Source organism: Ranitomeya imitator, chromosome 1 (assembly GCF_032444005.1).
Source record: "Ranitomeya imitator isolate aRanImi1 chromosome 1, aRanImi1.pri, whole genome shotgun sequence".
In the NCBI taxonomy this organism is placed as follows: domain Eukaryota; kingdom Metazoa; phylum Chordata; class Amphibia; order Anura; family Dendrobatidae; genus Ranitomeya; species Ranitomeya imitator.
The window spans coordinates 1,114,640,786-1,114,657,759 of NC_091282.1; the positions used below are offsets into that span (position 1 = coordinate 1,114,640,786).

Consider the following 16,974-nt stretch of genomic DNA (forward strand, 5'->3'; position numbering starts at 1 on the left):
CGAGAATTCGGGAGGCAGATCGGACCCTGAGACAGCAGATCGGGCCTGTCTGGAAGGCGTCAGGGACCGTCCGCGAGAAGGTTGACGAGCTCCGCGAACCAAGCTCTCCTGGGCGATCAGGATGACCGGCACCCCTTCCGCTTTGATCTTTTTCAACAGTTTGGGAAGTAATGGAAGGGGTGGGAACAGGTAGGGCAGCACGAACTGTGACCAAGGAATGGCCAGAGCGTCGACGCCCACCGCGAGAGGATCGCGAGACCTGGAGACGAACTGCGGAACCTTCCTGTTCATTCGAGACGCCGTGAGATCCACGTCCGGAGTCCTCCATCGAAGACAAATCTGATGGAAGACCTCCGGATGCAAGGACCATTCCCCTGCCGCGAGGCCCTCATGGCTGAGAAATTCGGCGGCCCAGTTGTCCACGCCGGGGATATGCACCGCGGATATCACCAGAACCGTTGCCTCTGCCCAAAGGAGGATCTTGGATACCTCGGCAAGGACCAAGGAGCTCCGGGTCCCCCCCGATGTGCACGTGTCTACGGAGGCCACCGCGCGATACATCAATCCCGGCCGTACCGCTGCATGTATGCAGGCGATGACCAGGTATAAGAGGGTCGCCGTCTGGGAGCCCCTAACAAGACCCCCCCATGAAAGATCTGGGATGGGATGGGGGAAATACTCACCTTAAACATCCCACGCCGATACTAACCTGAAAAAGGTATGAGACGTCCAGGGAGCTGATGGACGTCCTCGTCTCCTCAACCGACAGGCTCTGGTGGGCGAGTGGGTGGGGGACGGAGCCAGGACCGGACTTCTGAGCACACTTGTGTGCTAGCATCTTGGTCCTGGGGAGGGATCTATGAGGATACGGGGTGGCAGTACACGCCGTACTCATAGTCCGCCTTGTGGGACTACAGGTGTGACTGTTCACCCTGTATCCCTCCGGAAAAACCTGAAAAGGAACGACGTACACTGAGGTAGATAAGGGTCTAATGAAAGACCCGTGTCCACCTCCTACTGACACTAAGCTAAACTGAAGAGTATAATGCCAGTCGGTGGGGGTGTACACTGCAGAGGAGCTAACTTTTTTTTTATTTGCATAGTGTCAGCCTCCTAGTGGCAGCAGCATACACCCATGGCTCCTGTGTCCCCAATGAGAGGCGATAAAGAAGAGATTGAGCCCACTCGTTCTTTTTCACGGCTTACGGACACGACCCCCCATTGTAAATCAATGGGGCCACAAAAACAACGGAAGGTTGTTTTTGCGGTGTACTGTGACTTCCGGTTTTGCGGACCGCTGTTTTTTTCCCCCAATACTTTGGCTATAGTATTGGGAACCCGAAAAACGGCGATTCGGAAGTTCTTTGCGGTCCGTTATTGCGGCAGACCATGAAAATTGCGGCAATACGGCAGCCAAAAAAGGCCCGCAATAACGGGCTGCAAAATGTTTTCAAAATGGTGTCACTTGTGGTGGGTTCCACTCTTTAGGCACATCAGGGGCTCTCCAAACGCGACATGGCATTCGATCTCAATTGTAGCCAATTCTACATTGAAAAATTCAAACGGCACTCCTTCCCTTCCGAGCTCTGCCATGCGCCCCAGTAGTTTATGCCCTACATATGGGGTATCGGCGTATTCAGGAGAAATTGCACAACAATTTTGTTGGTTCATTTTCTCTTTATACACTTCAGAAAATAAAAAAAAATGGTTCTGAAGTAAAATGTTTGTGAAAAAAGTTAAATGTTCATTTTTTTATCCTCCACATTGTGCTTCACAGGAACTGAAGCAAAGAGTTAATAAACTTCTTGAATGAGGGGTGCAGTTTTTAGAATGGTGTCACTTTTGGGTATTTTCTGTAATGTACACCCCTCAAAGTGACTTCAAATGTAATGTGGTCCATGAAAAAAAAAAATGGTTTTGTAAATTTTGTTGTAAAAATGAGAATTCCTAACAAAACAAAAAAAAAAAAATTGTTCCCAAAATTGTGCTGATGTAAAGTAGACATGTCCTCACGTTTCATCTGATATTTGCATGTTATTTAGTGCTACCGTTTACATATAACAAACAATCCCATATATAATGTATAGTAATTGTTATATAGTATACTAGCTGAAGAGCCCGGCGTTGCCTGGGCATAGTAAATATCTGTGGTTAGTTATAGCACCTCACTTCTCTTATTTTCCCATCACGCCTCTCATTTTCCCAATCACATCTTTCATTTTCCCCCTCACATCTCTCATTTTCTCCCTCACACCTCTCATTTTCTCCCTCACTCCTCTCATTCCCCCCTAACACTTGTCATTTCGACCTCACATCTGTCATTTTCCGATCACTCCACTATTTTCACCTCACACCTCTCATTTTCCCCCTCAGTATATACAGGTTTCTCATCTCCTCTATATACCCGTGTGTCATCTCCTCCTGTATATAGTATATACCCGTGTGTCATCTCCTCCTGTATATAGTATATACCCGTGTGTCATCTCCTCCTGTATATAGTATATACCCGTGTGTCATCTCCTCCTGTATATAGTATATACCCGTGTGTCATCTCCTCCTGTATATAGTATATACCCGTGTGTCATCTCCTCCTGTATATAGTATATACCCGTGTGTCATCTCCTCCTGTATATAGTATATACCCGTGTGTCATCTCCTCCTGTATATAGTATATACCCGTGTGTCATCTCCTCCTGTATATAGTATATACCCGTGTGTCATCTCCTCCTGTATATAGTATATACCCGTGTGTCATCTCCTCCTGTATATAGTATATACCCGTGTGTCATCTCCTCCTGTATATAGTATATACCCGTGTGTCATCTCCTCCTGTATATAGTATATACCCGTGTGTCATCTCCTCCTGTATATAGTATATACCCGTGTGTCATCTCCTCCTGTATATAGTATATACCCGTGTGTCATCTCCTCCTGTATATAGTATATACCCGTGTGTCATCTCCTCCTGTATATAGTATATACCTGTGTCATCTCCCCTGTTGATAGTATATAACTGTGTGTCATCTCCCCTGTATATAGTATGTACCTGTATGTCATCTCCCCTATATATAGTATATACCAGTGTGTCATCTCCTGTGTATAGTATATACTTGTGTATCATCTCCTCCTGTATATAGTATATACCTGTATGTCATCTCCTCCTGTATATAGTATATATCTGTAAGTCATCTCCTCCTGTATTAGACTTCGTTCACACGTTATTTGCTCAGTATTTTTACCTCAGCATTTGTAAACTAAATTGGCAGCCTGATAAATCCCCAGCCAACAGGAAGCCCTTCCCCCTGGCAGTAAATATTAGCTCACACGTACACATAATAGACAGGTCATGTGACTGACAGCTGCAGTATTTCCTATATGGTACATTTGTTGCTCTTGTAGTTTGTCTGCTTATTAATCAGATTTTTATTTTTGAAGGATAATACCAGACTTGTGTGTGTTTAAGGGCGAGTTTCATGTGTGAAGTTGTGTGTGTTGAGTTGCGTGTGGCGACACGCATGTAGCGACTTTTGTGAGATGAGTTGTGTGGCGACATGCGTGTAGCAACTTTTTGTGTCGAGTTGCATGTGACAGGTTAGTGTAGCAAGTTGTGTGCGGCAAGCGTTGCGCATGGAGAGTTTTGCGCGTGGCGAGTTTTATGTGTGGTGCGTTTTGAGTATGTGCAAGTTTTGTGTGAGGCAACTTTTGCATGTGTTGCAACTTTTGTGCATGTGGCAATTTTTCCGCGTGTGGCGAGTTTTCCATGAGGAGTTTTGCACGTGTGGCGAGTTTTGCATGAGCCTAGTTTTACATGTGGTTAGTTTTGCGTGTGGCGAGTTTTGAGCAGTGACTTTTGTGTTTCGAGTTTTATGTGGCGAGGTTGGTGTATGTGTGGTGAAATGTGTGCTGAGGGTGGTGTTATGATACGGTGGTCTAGGAGCAACATGGAACGAGCTCTGAAGGAAGTGGTAACTGTACTGACCGCAGTCCCTAAGCTCAACACAACACTAGAAGTAGCCGTGGAATGCTCCTAACGCTCCCTAGGCATCTCGTCACAGCCTAAGAGCTAACTACCCCTAAAGATAGAAGCAGGAAAGCTATCTTGCCTCAGAGAAAATCCCCAAAGGATAGATTAGCCCCCCACAAATAATGACTGTGAGTGGAGAGGGAAAAGACATACACAGAATGAAACCAGGATGAGCACAGGAGGCCAGTTTAACTAAATAGATAGGACAGGATGGAATACTGTGCGGTCAGTATAAAACACTACAAAAATCCACGCAGACTTTACAAAAAATCTCCACACCTGACTAAAGGTGTGGAGGGCAAATCTGCCTCCCAGAGCTTCCAGCAAGACAGAATTAATTCACACTGATAAGCTGGACAAACATAGAAAGCACAGAATGGATAAGTCCACAATCTATGGACAGAAAAGGGCATGCAAAAACTTAGCTTAGCTGAACTGGTCAGGATAACAGGGAACTCCAAAGAGATGTGAATCCAACCAGGAACCATTTACAAGTGGCACTGGCTGAAGATAGAGCCAGACTTAAATAGCCGAGCAGAAGAGACGATAAGTGGAGGCAGCTGATGACAGCTAACTCCAAGGAGCAGCCATACCACTAGAAACCACAAGAGGGAGCCCAAGAGCAGAACTCACAAAAGTGCCACTTACAACCACCGGAGGGAGCCCAAGAGCGGAATTCACAACAGGGTGGTATATGTGTTCAAGCACGTGGTAGTGTGTGGCACATTGTGTGTGTGTGTGTTCATATCCCGGTGTGTGGTGAGTATCCGATGTCGGGGCCCCATCTTAGCAACTGTACGGTATATAGTCTTTGGCGCCATCACTCTAATTCTTTAAGTCCCCCTTGTTCACATCTGGCAGCTGTCAATTTGCCTCCAACACTTTTCCTTTCACTTTTTCCCCCATTATGTAGATAGGAGGAAAATTGTTTGGTGAATTGGAACGCGCGGGTTTAAAATTTTGCCTCACAACATAGCCTATGACGCTCTTGGGGTCCAGACGTGTGACTATGCAAAATTTTGTGGCTGTAGCTGAGACTGTGCAGATGCCAATCCCGGACATACACACACACACACATACACACACACATTCAGCTTTATATATTAGATTAGAAGTGAAATGTTGCCAGACTATAATGTATAGTGGAACTAAACGGAATCAGAGATGGAGTAACGTGAATGTGTAGGCGAATAGTATGTGTTCAGGCAATAGCATTTTCTTGGTTATTGTATCACATGAAGGTGATGGCATGGAGCGTACCTCAGCTTTTCTGCAGGGTTCTGGTTTTCTTCGTCTTCACTTCCGTTCATGGAGGCTGAAGAACATGCTGCTGCTGCTGCGGCACCGGCGGCTTTGGCTGGAGTGTTTGATGCCCTTTTATCTGTAACATGATTAGCAGAAGAAGTGGAACCTGTGCTTCTTTGATCCAAAACCCTTTGGGGAGAGACTGAAGAGCCTGCAACTGATAAAACAGATATAGGTTTGTGTACTGCTTTGTATTTTATTGTTTTGCACCATTGAACACACAGCTTCCATACAGATCTAGTCATCTCGTACTAATGCCCATCTGCAGCAGATATTATAACCAGACCAGCAGGACATTAATGGAAAAGCGGTATAAAATATGAAGTCTTCCTTTAGCTTATTTCAGTCTTGTACATCTGAATTGCGAGTGGAAAATGACATGATGTAGAAATATTCTAGAGATGTATGGAAAGGTTTTCTGCCACGGACATATCTGCCAAATCCCATTTTTTTCTACTAAAAATGTATTTCAGGCACTTGGCCATTAAGAAAAGGTTTCAGCTTTGTAAAAAGCAAAATTGTGCTTTATGATGGACTATAATACCATCTGTGAGTTAGGATCAGTACCGAGTGCGAATAATACACACTATAATTAAGATATATGTACATCACGAAAGTAACTGAAAATTGTGCTGAAAAGTTAAAGACAGACTCTACTATAAGCCCTTATGTCAACTTACATGTAGTGTTATTCAGGTGGTGATCCTGTAGTGTATGGAGCTCTCCCAGTATAGAATCCATTTTCTGTTTCTTTTCTAATAACACTCCTACTTTACTGAAAAATGGCCCCCTTTCTTCAGAAGCAGGTTCCGATATGGACGAGTTTAAACTTTGGGAAATTGCTCTGGTTAGTGATAAGCTTTCCGCTTGTCTCCGATTATCTGGAACCGGGGGACTCTGAAAGCAAATATCAAAATAAAAACCAGAACAGCCATTCAAAAACAGAAGCTTGACTGAATTCATTTGTGTGCGTATTAGGCTATGTTCACACGTTGTGTTTTTTTTTTTCTGCAGGCAAAACCTGCTATCTTAACAAAGAGGCTGCTTATAAAAAGCGGTGTTTTGCTGTGTTTTTTTTTTGGTCTCTTGTGCATGCTGATAAAGTTAAGTTACCCCAAAAAACATCATGATGCAAATTGCTTTAGGTTTTGAACCAGAAACATAGCAAAACCGGATTCCTGCCTTTTTGCACTTACTCATTGCTTTCTATGGGAAAAAAAAAAGCTGGAAAAAAACCTGAAAGACGTGACATGCTGCAGTTTGTAATAACGCAGCAGTTTTCCAAATCAGTCAGGAGAAAAAAAAAAAAAAGGTGTGTGACATTTCTGAAATCACATAGGTTTTGCTGGTACTGTAAAACAGCTTAAAATTTGAAATAAAAAACACAGCAAAAACTCAACGTGTGAACATAGCTTTACATGTACAGTAATGTGAAAATCAACCGTGTAACGCCATGTCGGCCACCGGGAAGATCAGCAGTTTACAGCGGCGTCTTTCAAATGAAAAGGGGCTTAAAGACAACCTGTCATCGCGATCACACATGTGAAACTAAAGGGCATAAAGGCGTTGTCATACTGCAAAATAAGTACCTTCAGTTTAGAAATCCACAGTCTGGCTGATGTATAATTATTATTAGGCGCTTGGATGCAATGAGCTCTTTGTGCATGTGGGTGGGACGGTGGGTAGGATCTTCGGCTCTGCCACGACTCTTTCACGGCTTCGTGTCCGTATCTTTTTAAGGTTTTAGACTTTGCGCTGGTGCAGTCCTAACCGCGGGTGGAGCTTGCACACATTGATATTGCTTTAGGCTTCAGGAAAATGGCGCCGATGCATATTTAGGACGCTGGTTAAAACTGTGCCAACCCTACCCCCGGTCCGAACCAAATGCATGCTCAGCTTATTACACAAGACCAAGATGTGGATTTCTACAATGAAGGCACCTATTAAACTCAGGAAAACAGTGCCTTTATGCCCATACCTTTAGTCTAAAATGCGCAATCTTGATGACCAGTTCTCTTTAACCCCTTTACCCCCAAGGGTGGTTTGCACGTTAATGACCGGGCCAATTTTTACAATTCTGACCACTGTCCCTTTATGAGGTTATAACTCTGGAACGCTTCAACGGATCCCAGTGAATCTGACATTGTTTTCTCGTGACATATTGTACTTCATGACAATGGTAAAAATTCTTTGATAGTACCTGCGTTTATTTGTGAAAAAAAAAAAACGGAAATTTGGCGAAAATTATGAAAATTTCGCAATTTTCCAACTTTGAATTTTTATGCAATTAAATCACAGAGATATGTCACACAAAATACTTAATAAGTAACATTTCTCACATGTCTACTTTACATCAGCACAATTTTGGAACCAATTTTTTTTTTGTTAGGGAGTTATAAGGGTGAAAAGTTGACCAGCAATTTCTCATTTCTACAACACCATTTTTTTTTTAGGGACCACATCTCATTTGAAGTCATTTTGAGGGGTCTATATGATAGAAAATGCCCAAGTGTGACACCATTCTAAAAACTGCACCCCTCAAGGTGCTCAAAACCACATTCAAGAAGTTTATTAACCCTTCTGGTGCTTCACAGGAATTTTTTGAATGTTTAAATAAAAATGAACATTTAACTTTTTTTCACAAAAAATTAAATTCAGCTCCAATTTGTTTTATTTTACCAAGGGTAACAGGAGAAAATGGACCCCAAACATTGTTGTACAATTTGTCCTGAGTACGCCAATACCCCACATGTGGGGGTAAACCACAGTTTGGGCGCATGGCACAGCTCGGAAGCGAAGGAGCGCCATTTGACTTTTCAATGCAAAATTGACTGGAATTGAGATGGGACGCCATGTTTCGTTTGGAGAGCCCCTGATGTGCCTAAACAATGAAACCCCCCACAAGTGACACCATTTTGGAAAGTAGACCCCCTAAGGAACTTATCTAGAGGTGTGGTGAGCACTTTGACCCAACAAGTGCTTCACAGAAGTTTATAATGTAGAACCGTAAAAATAAAAAGTCATATTTTTTCACAAAAATTATCTTTTCTCCCCCAATTTTTTATTTTTCCAAGGGTAAGAGAAGAAATTGGGGGGGCGTGGCTATGTAGCTGAAGAAGGAGGCATCCTAGGAGAGCTCCATACATCCTGAGCTGATTTTGCTATAAATATTGTGCGTGACCGAGCGGTACTAGCCCGGATCGGGACCCCATGCACCGGAGAGTCTGGTGGACCTTCTGGGAGACCGCTGTGGAGATTTGCGGAGCCGGGAGCTGCAGAAGCTAAAACAGGCAGGAGAGCCCCATGTGCAGCGGCGGCCATCTTGGGAGCGCGCGCTAGGGAGCACAAGACACCGCGCTGTTCATTGCCGGAGCTGGACCTCCCACCATCTCGGAGGCAGCGGTGACTGACCGCACTGGTGGGCGCGACGAGGGACCTGCAAGAGGGAGCAGGAAAGAACGCGGTGCTGCTCTCTGCTGGAGCCGGGTCCCCCTCATCTTGGAGGCGGTGGAAACTACTGGTAAGCCGTGAGGACTGATGCAAGTGGCGGTACATGCCGGGGGTAGCGGCCATCATATCAGCGCACACCCTGACAGTTAGGGAAGTGCGCTTCTAATCTTATTAGCGGCGCTGGGCGGTGAGTGTGCGCCTGAAGAAGTAGGGGTGGTGCAGTGTGTGCCCTGAGAAAGTGGGACCTGCGCCCCCCTGTCGGGTGGACATTTTCCCTGCTAACGCCATAACATTACAGGGATTAACCCCTTTTCAGCTGCTCCCCTTATGATAACTGTGGAATTGCACGGCTTGAGTGTTACAGCGGCTATCTCTATATACCGGATACCCTAAACTGCCTGCCCAGTGGACTCCTGTCTTATAACCTCGGGCTCCATAATACAAGTCTCAAAATCGGAATACAGCTTGTCCATAATTACTCCTTGGGTCGCTTTGTGAAATCCCCTTGTGAATATCCATCATGCAGCACCCTAGAGGAGCATCGGCTGCTGAAAAATTAAAAAAATATGCCAAAGATGATCCTCATGATAATGTGCGCAATCTTAGAAATAATCCTACACCGTCTCAACGTAAAGGACGCCCCTCCGACAGCAATGAGGAGGGAGGAGAGGATGAACTGACTCTTAAACAGGCATCAGAGCAGTTGATGCAGGCTATCTCCCTCACTAGATCAGCTCTTACGGAGAAAATAGAAGATGTGCATACTGAGGTGGGACGCCTGCGTCATGACATGCAAACTATGAGAGGGCGCATCACGGAGGTTGAAACGAGGGTGTCTCATATTGAAGACACTATCGCCCCTATGGAGGCTAAACTGACCAAAGCTGCCGGATCCGTAAATGCCTGGAAGCAAAAGGCAGACGACTTGGAAAATAGACTGCGCCGCAATAATATCCGAATTATAGGTCTCCCGGAGCGGTCGGAGGGTCAGCAGCCTGAACAGTTTCTGGAGGAATGGCTCAAGTCATCACTGGGAGATGGATTCTCCTCGACATTCGCGGTGGAAAGGGCCCATAGGGTCCCGACCAGGCCTCTTCCTCCTGGAGCCCCGCCGCGGCCTTTCCTGGCACGTCTCCTTAATTGTAGAGACAGAGATATCATCCTCCGCTTAGCACGGCAGAAGGGCCTCATCAAATTCGATAATGCTACCATATCGATTTTTCCAGATTTTTCTATGGAACTTCAAAAGCAGCGAGCACGATTTATGGATATCAAGAAACAACTTAGAGATAAGAACATCGTTTACTCCATGCTTTATCCGGCCCGGCTTCGCATCGTTTATAAGGGCTCCTCCTTATTCTTCACGGATCCAGCGGAGGCGACTGAGTGGTTGCGGTCTCGCGGGGGGTCGAATGCGGAAGACTCCTAACCTGAGCTCCCTGATTAATGGCAACATAGATAGAGCTTTCTGCCTGGATGCGGAAAATATCAACAATACCGGACACTGAGTCCAGTGAGGGTATCCCCTATTCAATTTGACTGTGGGAGTATGGAAATATGCTCCCCTACTGTTCAAGTTTTGTTTAGTTTGGTTTTATATACTAGTTTTGGATGTTTATTAAGCATGGCTGCCTCTAATGCTAATTCTTTGCTCTGTGCGGTGCCGTTAGACTGCACCCGAATGATAATGATATATATCAATGCTCCCTTTAAGAGTAAATATGGGGGCTGAACTTATATGTATGACCTGGAACATACGAGGTATAAAAACTCCTCGAAAGAAAATTAAGGTGTTTTCGCAGATTAAAAGATATCACCCTCAAGTCGTAGCTCTGATAGAGACACATCTGACAAGAGACACGGCTCGATGTATACAAAAGCCATGGGTACAGTGGTCCCTACACGCATTCCACACTAGCTATTCAAGAGGGGTCTCCCTGCTGATACACAAAGAGGTCAGATGGGAGGCTAAAGAGGCGAGACGTGATCCGGAGGGTCGTTTCGTCTTTGTGCATGCATTTATTAACTCACGAGAGTATGTGTTGTTGTGTATCTATAACCCCCCTCCCGCTAACATGTCAATCCTACGTATGGCTCTGGGCTTCTCCTTAAAATATCCAGAAGCCAATGTTATTTGTATGGGAGACTTTAATTTAATAATGAATCAGTCCATGGATAGATTGAGATTGGACGATGTGGACTCAGGGGAAGTTGTGCCTCAGCACCCCTCACAATTAGCACTATTTATGGAAGGGAGTGGGTGGCTAGATTTATGGAGAATAAACCATCCAGAAGTTAAGGGGTACACCTGCCACTCGTCTACTAGGCAGTCTTTGTCTCGAATAGACTATATATTTGGGTCGGGTGGCTTGGCGCTATGGGTGGATAGCATCGAACATGGTAACCGGGGGATCTCAGATCATAGCCCGATCATTCTTAAACTTAAATATGGGCAATCCGATAATAGTAACAGGTCCTGGAAATTAAATCCCTTTTGGTTAAAATTGATAGACTCTAGTGATAGGACGGTTGATCAGTTGAATAGCTTTGTGCTGACACATTCGGAAACCCAAAACCTTGGTCTATTTTGGGATACCCTGAAGGCATACTTGAGGGGATGCTTGTCTTCTACCATCTCCTATATTAAGAGAGTGACGGCGAGGGAGGACGAGGAGATAGAGCAAAGATTAAAAGACTCAGAGGCCACTTATATAGCTAATCAGTCCAGCAGTAATAGAATTGAGTGGCTTACTTCCCAGAGATTGTATACCCAACATACAGATGCTAAGTCAAAGCGCAAATTATTTTTTACTCGTCAGTCCTACTTTGAGCTAGGGAATCAAGCCAGCACACTCCTGGCCTTCTTGGTGCGCCAGCATAGCACCTCCAACACAATATTGCAGATCCGGGTGTCCGATGGCTCATTGGTGTCCTCTACTGATGGAATACTTCAGGGCTTTTATGATTATTATACTTCGTTGTATAAGTCTAAGAGTGGTTTAGATGTCGATGAATGCCTGGATTATCTATCGGATATAACATTCCCCTCGCTGAGTCCATCCCAACGAGCTCTTATGGAGGCTGAATTTACTCTGGAAGAGGTAGAACATGCTATAGCAGATATGGCCACCGGGAAGGCCCCGGGACCTGATGGATTTCCCATTGAATTTTATAGAAAATATCGTGATAAATTAGCACCTATATTGCTGAAGGTACTAAGGGGAATATGGGAGGGAGAATCGGTACCCGAATCGTTTTATGATGCTAATATTATCGTGCTTAGGAAGGAGGGGAAGGATCCTCTGGATTGTGGATCATATAGACCAATTTCTTTAGTGAATGTGGACTACAAGATTTTCACTAAAATTCTGGCTACTAGATTGAATGCGATCATACTAGATCTCATACACCCAGATCAAACTGGCTTTATGCCCGGGAAAAATACCTCTATTAATATTAGAAGAGTGCAATCGGTCATTCAATATAGTTCATTAGAGCCAGACAATAAGTGGGCATTAGCTTCGTTGGATGCAGCTAAGGCTTTTGATTCCCTTGAGTGGTCCTTTTTAACTGCATGCTTACGGAAATATGGGTTTGGGAATAAATTTCTAAGAGGGATAGGTACACTATATGCGAAACCTGGGGCACGTATGGTGGTAAACGGTTCTGTATCTGCACCATTTTCCTTACATAGGGGAACTCGCCAGGGATGCCCTCTCTCCCCAGCTCTATTTGCCTTGGCTATAGAAGCCCTGGCAATACGGATGAGGTCCTCTGTAGACATTAAAGGGATACATATTGCTGACCGGGTGGACATTATTGGTCTTTATGCAGACGATATGGTGGTGTTTATGGACCAGACAGAAGATACATTGCCAAAAGTAATAACGATGATTGATAAATTTAGTACATTTTCTGGTCTATATATAAATTGGGATAAATCTGCTTTGATGCCTCTCTCCCATACCCCAATGCCATGCCTTGAAACCCTCTCGCTGCTGCCCATTGTCTCCAATTTTAAATACCTTGGAATACATATGTCTCAATGCAGTCACCAAGATTTGCATCTCAATATATATCCACTATTGGACGTGGTTAAATCTAAATTTGCTACCTGGGACAAGCTCCCGCTATCTGTGGCTGGTCGTATTAACCTGATCAAAATGATATTACTCCCAAAATTGAGCTATTGTCTTCAACATAGTGCCGTTTTAATACCTAAATCTTTCTTTGCAACCCTGAATTCCCTTACCACATCCTTCATATGGGGGAAAGCTAGGCCTAGACTTAAATTATCCATTCTACAGAGACCCAAACAGGGGGGTGGGGCTGCCTTGCCGGACTTCTATCTGTACTACCTTGCTGGGCAGGCAAAAATGATAAATAAGTGGATGCCCGGGGAGTCTCTTCCCAACTCTGAAAGCCATGTATTACATTCAGCTCAGATTGATTGCCCGCTGGGCTTTTTGGAAATGGAGAAAATTACTGTCCCTCGTTTGCTTCCTTTGCTCCGATTGGCCCGTTCGATATGGAGGCAAATTAAAAAAGTTACAAAATCTGTTGATATAGCAGCCGAAATGCCATTGTGGAACAATAGCTATTTCCCGGGATTATTAGGCCATCCATCTACTGAATTTTGGATATCGTATGGTGTCCTCACAGTGAGTGATATACATAGCCAAGGAATTTTTGTTTCTTTTGAACAATTACAAAATACTCACAATATACCGAGATCTCAATTTTTCCGTTATTTACAATTAAGATCTGCTTTCCAATCATATGTACGGCATACGGGTGCAGGTAGAACTATTTCAACTTTACCATTAATAGGAATTCTCAAATCACAAGGGCCTCAGGGACTCATCTCCTCTTTATATACCTATATGTTATCCATAGGCGAAGAATCCACCTTAGATTTAATTAAGGGAAAATGGGGGAGGCTACTTCCAGATACACTAGGAGAAGAATGGGATGAAATCTTGGAATCCCCGACCAGGGTCTCCCCATCAATCAATAATAGGATGACCCAACTGTATATTATATATCAATCCTATTTGACCCCGATTCGTCTATTTAAAATGGGCCATCTTCATTCATCAGACTGCTTGAGGTGTCATTCCAGTGACGCAGATTTCATTCATATGATCTGGAAATGTCCTGTTGTTTTTCAATTTTGGAAAGAGGTAACGGTACTATTGACATCCTTGGTGTCGATCCCTGTTCCACTTGAGCCACTGGTATGCCTGTTTGGGGTATGGGAGGCAGAGACATGGGATCACCACACGGGAATCTTTCTGAGAGAATCGCTATTTATGGCACGAAAGGTGTTAGCAATGCGTTGGATGGGAGGTTCCTGTCCATCTCTTAGGGCATGGATTGACTTAGTGAACTCAATTATTCCATATGAGCGGACGCTATATCACAACAGGGGTTGTCCAGCCAAATTTGAGAAGATATGGGGAAGATGGAACTCATCCGGCCATACTGTTTAGATCAAAATAACTCAGTATAAGCATAAAAAGGGTGTACGATTATGCGGACACTATTTACTCACAGGGCGGAGTCTATTTAGAACTTTCCTGCAAGAGGCACTATGTTATGTTAGTTTTAGAAGCTTTATTAGAAGTTAATGTAGTTAAGGTTCAAATAAGATGTTACTGATTAACATACACAGTTTATTATCTTTATAATATTTTATACACGGCTATGTATGGTAATTTTCTGTAACTAACTAATGGATAATGATGTATACAAGCAAATGTGTGTATGATCTGTCCTGTAATTAATAAACGAATTTAAAAAAAAAAAGAGAAGAAATTGGACCCCAAAAGTTGTTGTACAATTTGTCCTGAGTACGCTGATACCCCATATGTGGGGGTAAACCACTGTTTGGGCGGATGGGAGAGCTCGGAAAGGAAGGAGTGCCGTTTGACTTTTCAATGCAAAATTGACAGGAATTGAAATGGGACGCCATGTTGCGTTTGCAGAGCCCCTAATGTACCTAAACAGTAGAAACCGCTCACAAGTGACACCACTTTGGAAAGTAGACCCCCTAAGGAACTCATCTAGACGTGTTGTGAGAGCTTTGAACCCCCAAGTGTTTCACTACAGTTTGTAACGCAGAGCCGTGAAAATTTAAAAAAAAATCTTTCCCCCAAAAATTATTTTTTAGCCCCCAGTTTTGTATTTTCCCGGGGGTAAGAGGAGAAATTCGACCCCAGAAGTTGTTGTCCAATTTGTCCTGAGTACTCTGATACCCCATATGTTGGGGGAACCACCGTTTGGGCGCATGGGAGGGCTCGGAAGGGAAGGAGTGCAATTTGGAATGCAGACTTAGATGGAATGGTCTGCAGGCGTCACATTGCGTTTGCAGAACCCCTAATGTACCTAAACAGTAGAAACCCCCCACAAGTGACCCCATATTGGAAACTAGACCCCCCAGGGAACTTATCTAGATGTGTTGTGAGAACTTTGAACCCCCACGTGTTTCACTACAGTTTATAACGCAGAGCCGTAAAAATAAAAAATCTTTTTTTTTCCCACAAAAATTATTTTTTAGACCCCAGTTTTGTATTTTCCCAAGGGTAACAGGAGAAATTGGACCCCAAAAGTTGTTGTCCTATTTGTCCTGAGTACGCTGATACCCCATATGTTGGGGTTAACCCCTGTTTGGGCACACGGGAGAGCTCGGAAGGGAAGAAGCACTGTTTTACTTTTTCAACGCAGAATTGGCTAGAATTGAGATCGGACGCCATGTCGCGTTTGGAGAGACCCTGATGTGTCTAAACAGTGGAAACCCCCAATTATAACTGAAACCCTAATCCAAACACACCCCTAACCCTAATTCCAACGGTAACCCTAACCACACCTCTAACCCTGACACACCCCTAACCCTAATCCCAACCCTATTCCCAACTGTAAATGTAATCCAAAACCCTAACTTTAGCCCCAACCCTAACTTTAGCCCCAACCCAAACTGTAGCCCTAGCCCTAACCCTAGCCCTAACCCTAGCCCTAACCCTAGCACTAACCCTAGCCCTAATGGGAAAATGGAAATAAATACTTTTTTTTAATTTTTTCCTAACTAAGGGGGTGATGAAGGGGGGTTTGATTTACTTTTATAGTGTTTTTTTTAGCGGATGTTTATGATTGGCAGCCGTCACACACTCAAAGACGCTTTTTATTGCAAAAAATATTTTTTGCATTACATTTTGAGAGCTATAATTTTTCCATATTTTGGTCCACAGAGTCATGTGAGGTCTTGTTTTTTGCGGGACGAGTTGACGTTTTTATTGGTAACATTTTCGGGCACGTGACATTTTTTGATCGCTTTTTATTCCGATTTTTGTGAGGCAGAATGACCAAAAACCAGCTATTCATGAATTTCTTTTGGGGAAGGCGTTTATACCGTTCCGCGTTTGGTAAAATTGATAAAGTAGTTTTATTCTTCGGGTCAGTACGATTACAGCGACACCTCATTTATATCATTTTTTATGTTTTGGCGCTTTTATACGATAAAAACTATTTTATAGAAAAAATAATTATTTTGGCATCGCTTTATTCTCAGGACTATAACTGTTTTATTTTTTTTTGCTGATGATGCTGTATGGCGGCTCGTTTTTTGCGGGACAAGATGACGCTTTCAGCGGTACCATGGTTATTTATATCTGTCTTTTTGATCGCGTTTTATTCCACTTTTTGTTCGGCGGTATGATAATTAAGCGTTGTTTTTTGACTCGTTTTTTTTTTTCTTACGGTGTTTACTGAAGGGGTTAACTAGTGGGCCAGTTTTATAGGTCGGGCCGTTACGGACGCGGCGATACTAAATATATGTACTTTTATTGTTGTTTTTTTTATTTATTTAGATAAAGAAATGTATTTATGGGAATAATATTTTTTTTTTTTCATTATTTAGGAATTTTTTTTTTTTTTTTCCCTACACATTTGGGAAAAAACAGGATTTTTGGTTGCTTACCGTAAAATCTGTTTCTTGAAGCCTCCATTGGGGGACACAGGAACCATGGGTGTATGCTGCTGCCACTAGGAGGCTGACACTATGCAAATAAAAAAGTTAGCTCCTCCTCTGCAGTGTACACCCCACCGACTGGCATTATACTCTTCAGTTAGTGAGAAAGCAGTAGGAGATAATGAAACAAGGTTGAAAAACCATAACCACAAACTTGAGAACTGTAACG

The 16,974-nt window shown here is 43.6% G+C and overlaps 1 protein-coding gene across 4 annotated transcripts in view; it reads right to left on the bottom strand.

Moving 5' to 3' along the window:
* The window catches only part of PCM1 (pericentriolar material 1), a 228,267-nt gene that overhangs the window by 138,551 nt on the left and 72,742 nt on the right, over positions 1 to 16,974 (bottom strand). For all 4 annotated transcript variants that reach the window (XM_069744379.1, XM_069744380.1, XM_069744381.1 and 1 more), the window contains exons 7-8: positions 6,010 to 6,226; positions 5,285 to 5,486 (exon numbers count right to left, since the gene is read on the bottom strand). In XM_069744379.1, coding sequence (XP_069600480.1) covers positions 5,285 to 5,486; positions 6,010 to 6,226 — 419 coding nt within the window. The remainder of the gene's footprint in view (positions 1 to 5,284; positions 5,487 to 6,009; positions 6,227 to 16,974) is intronic.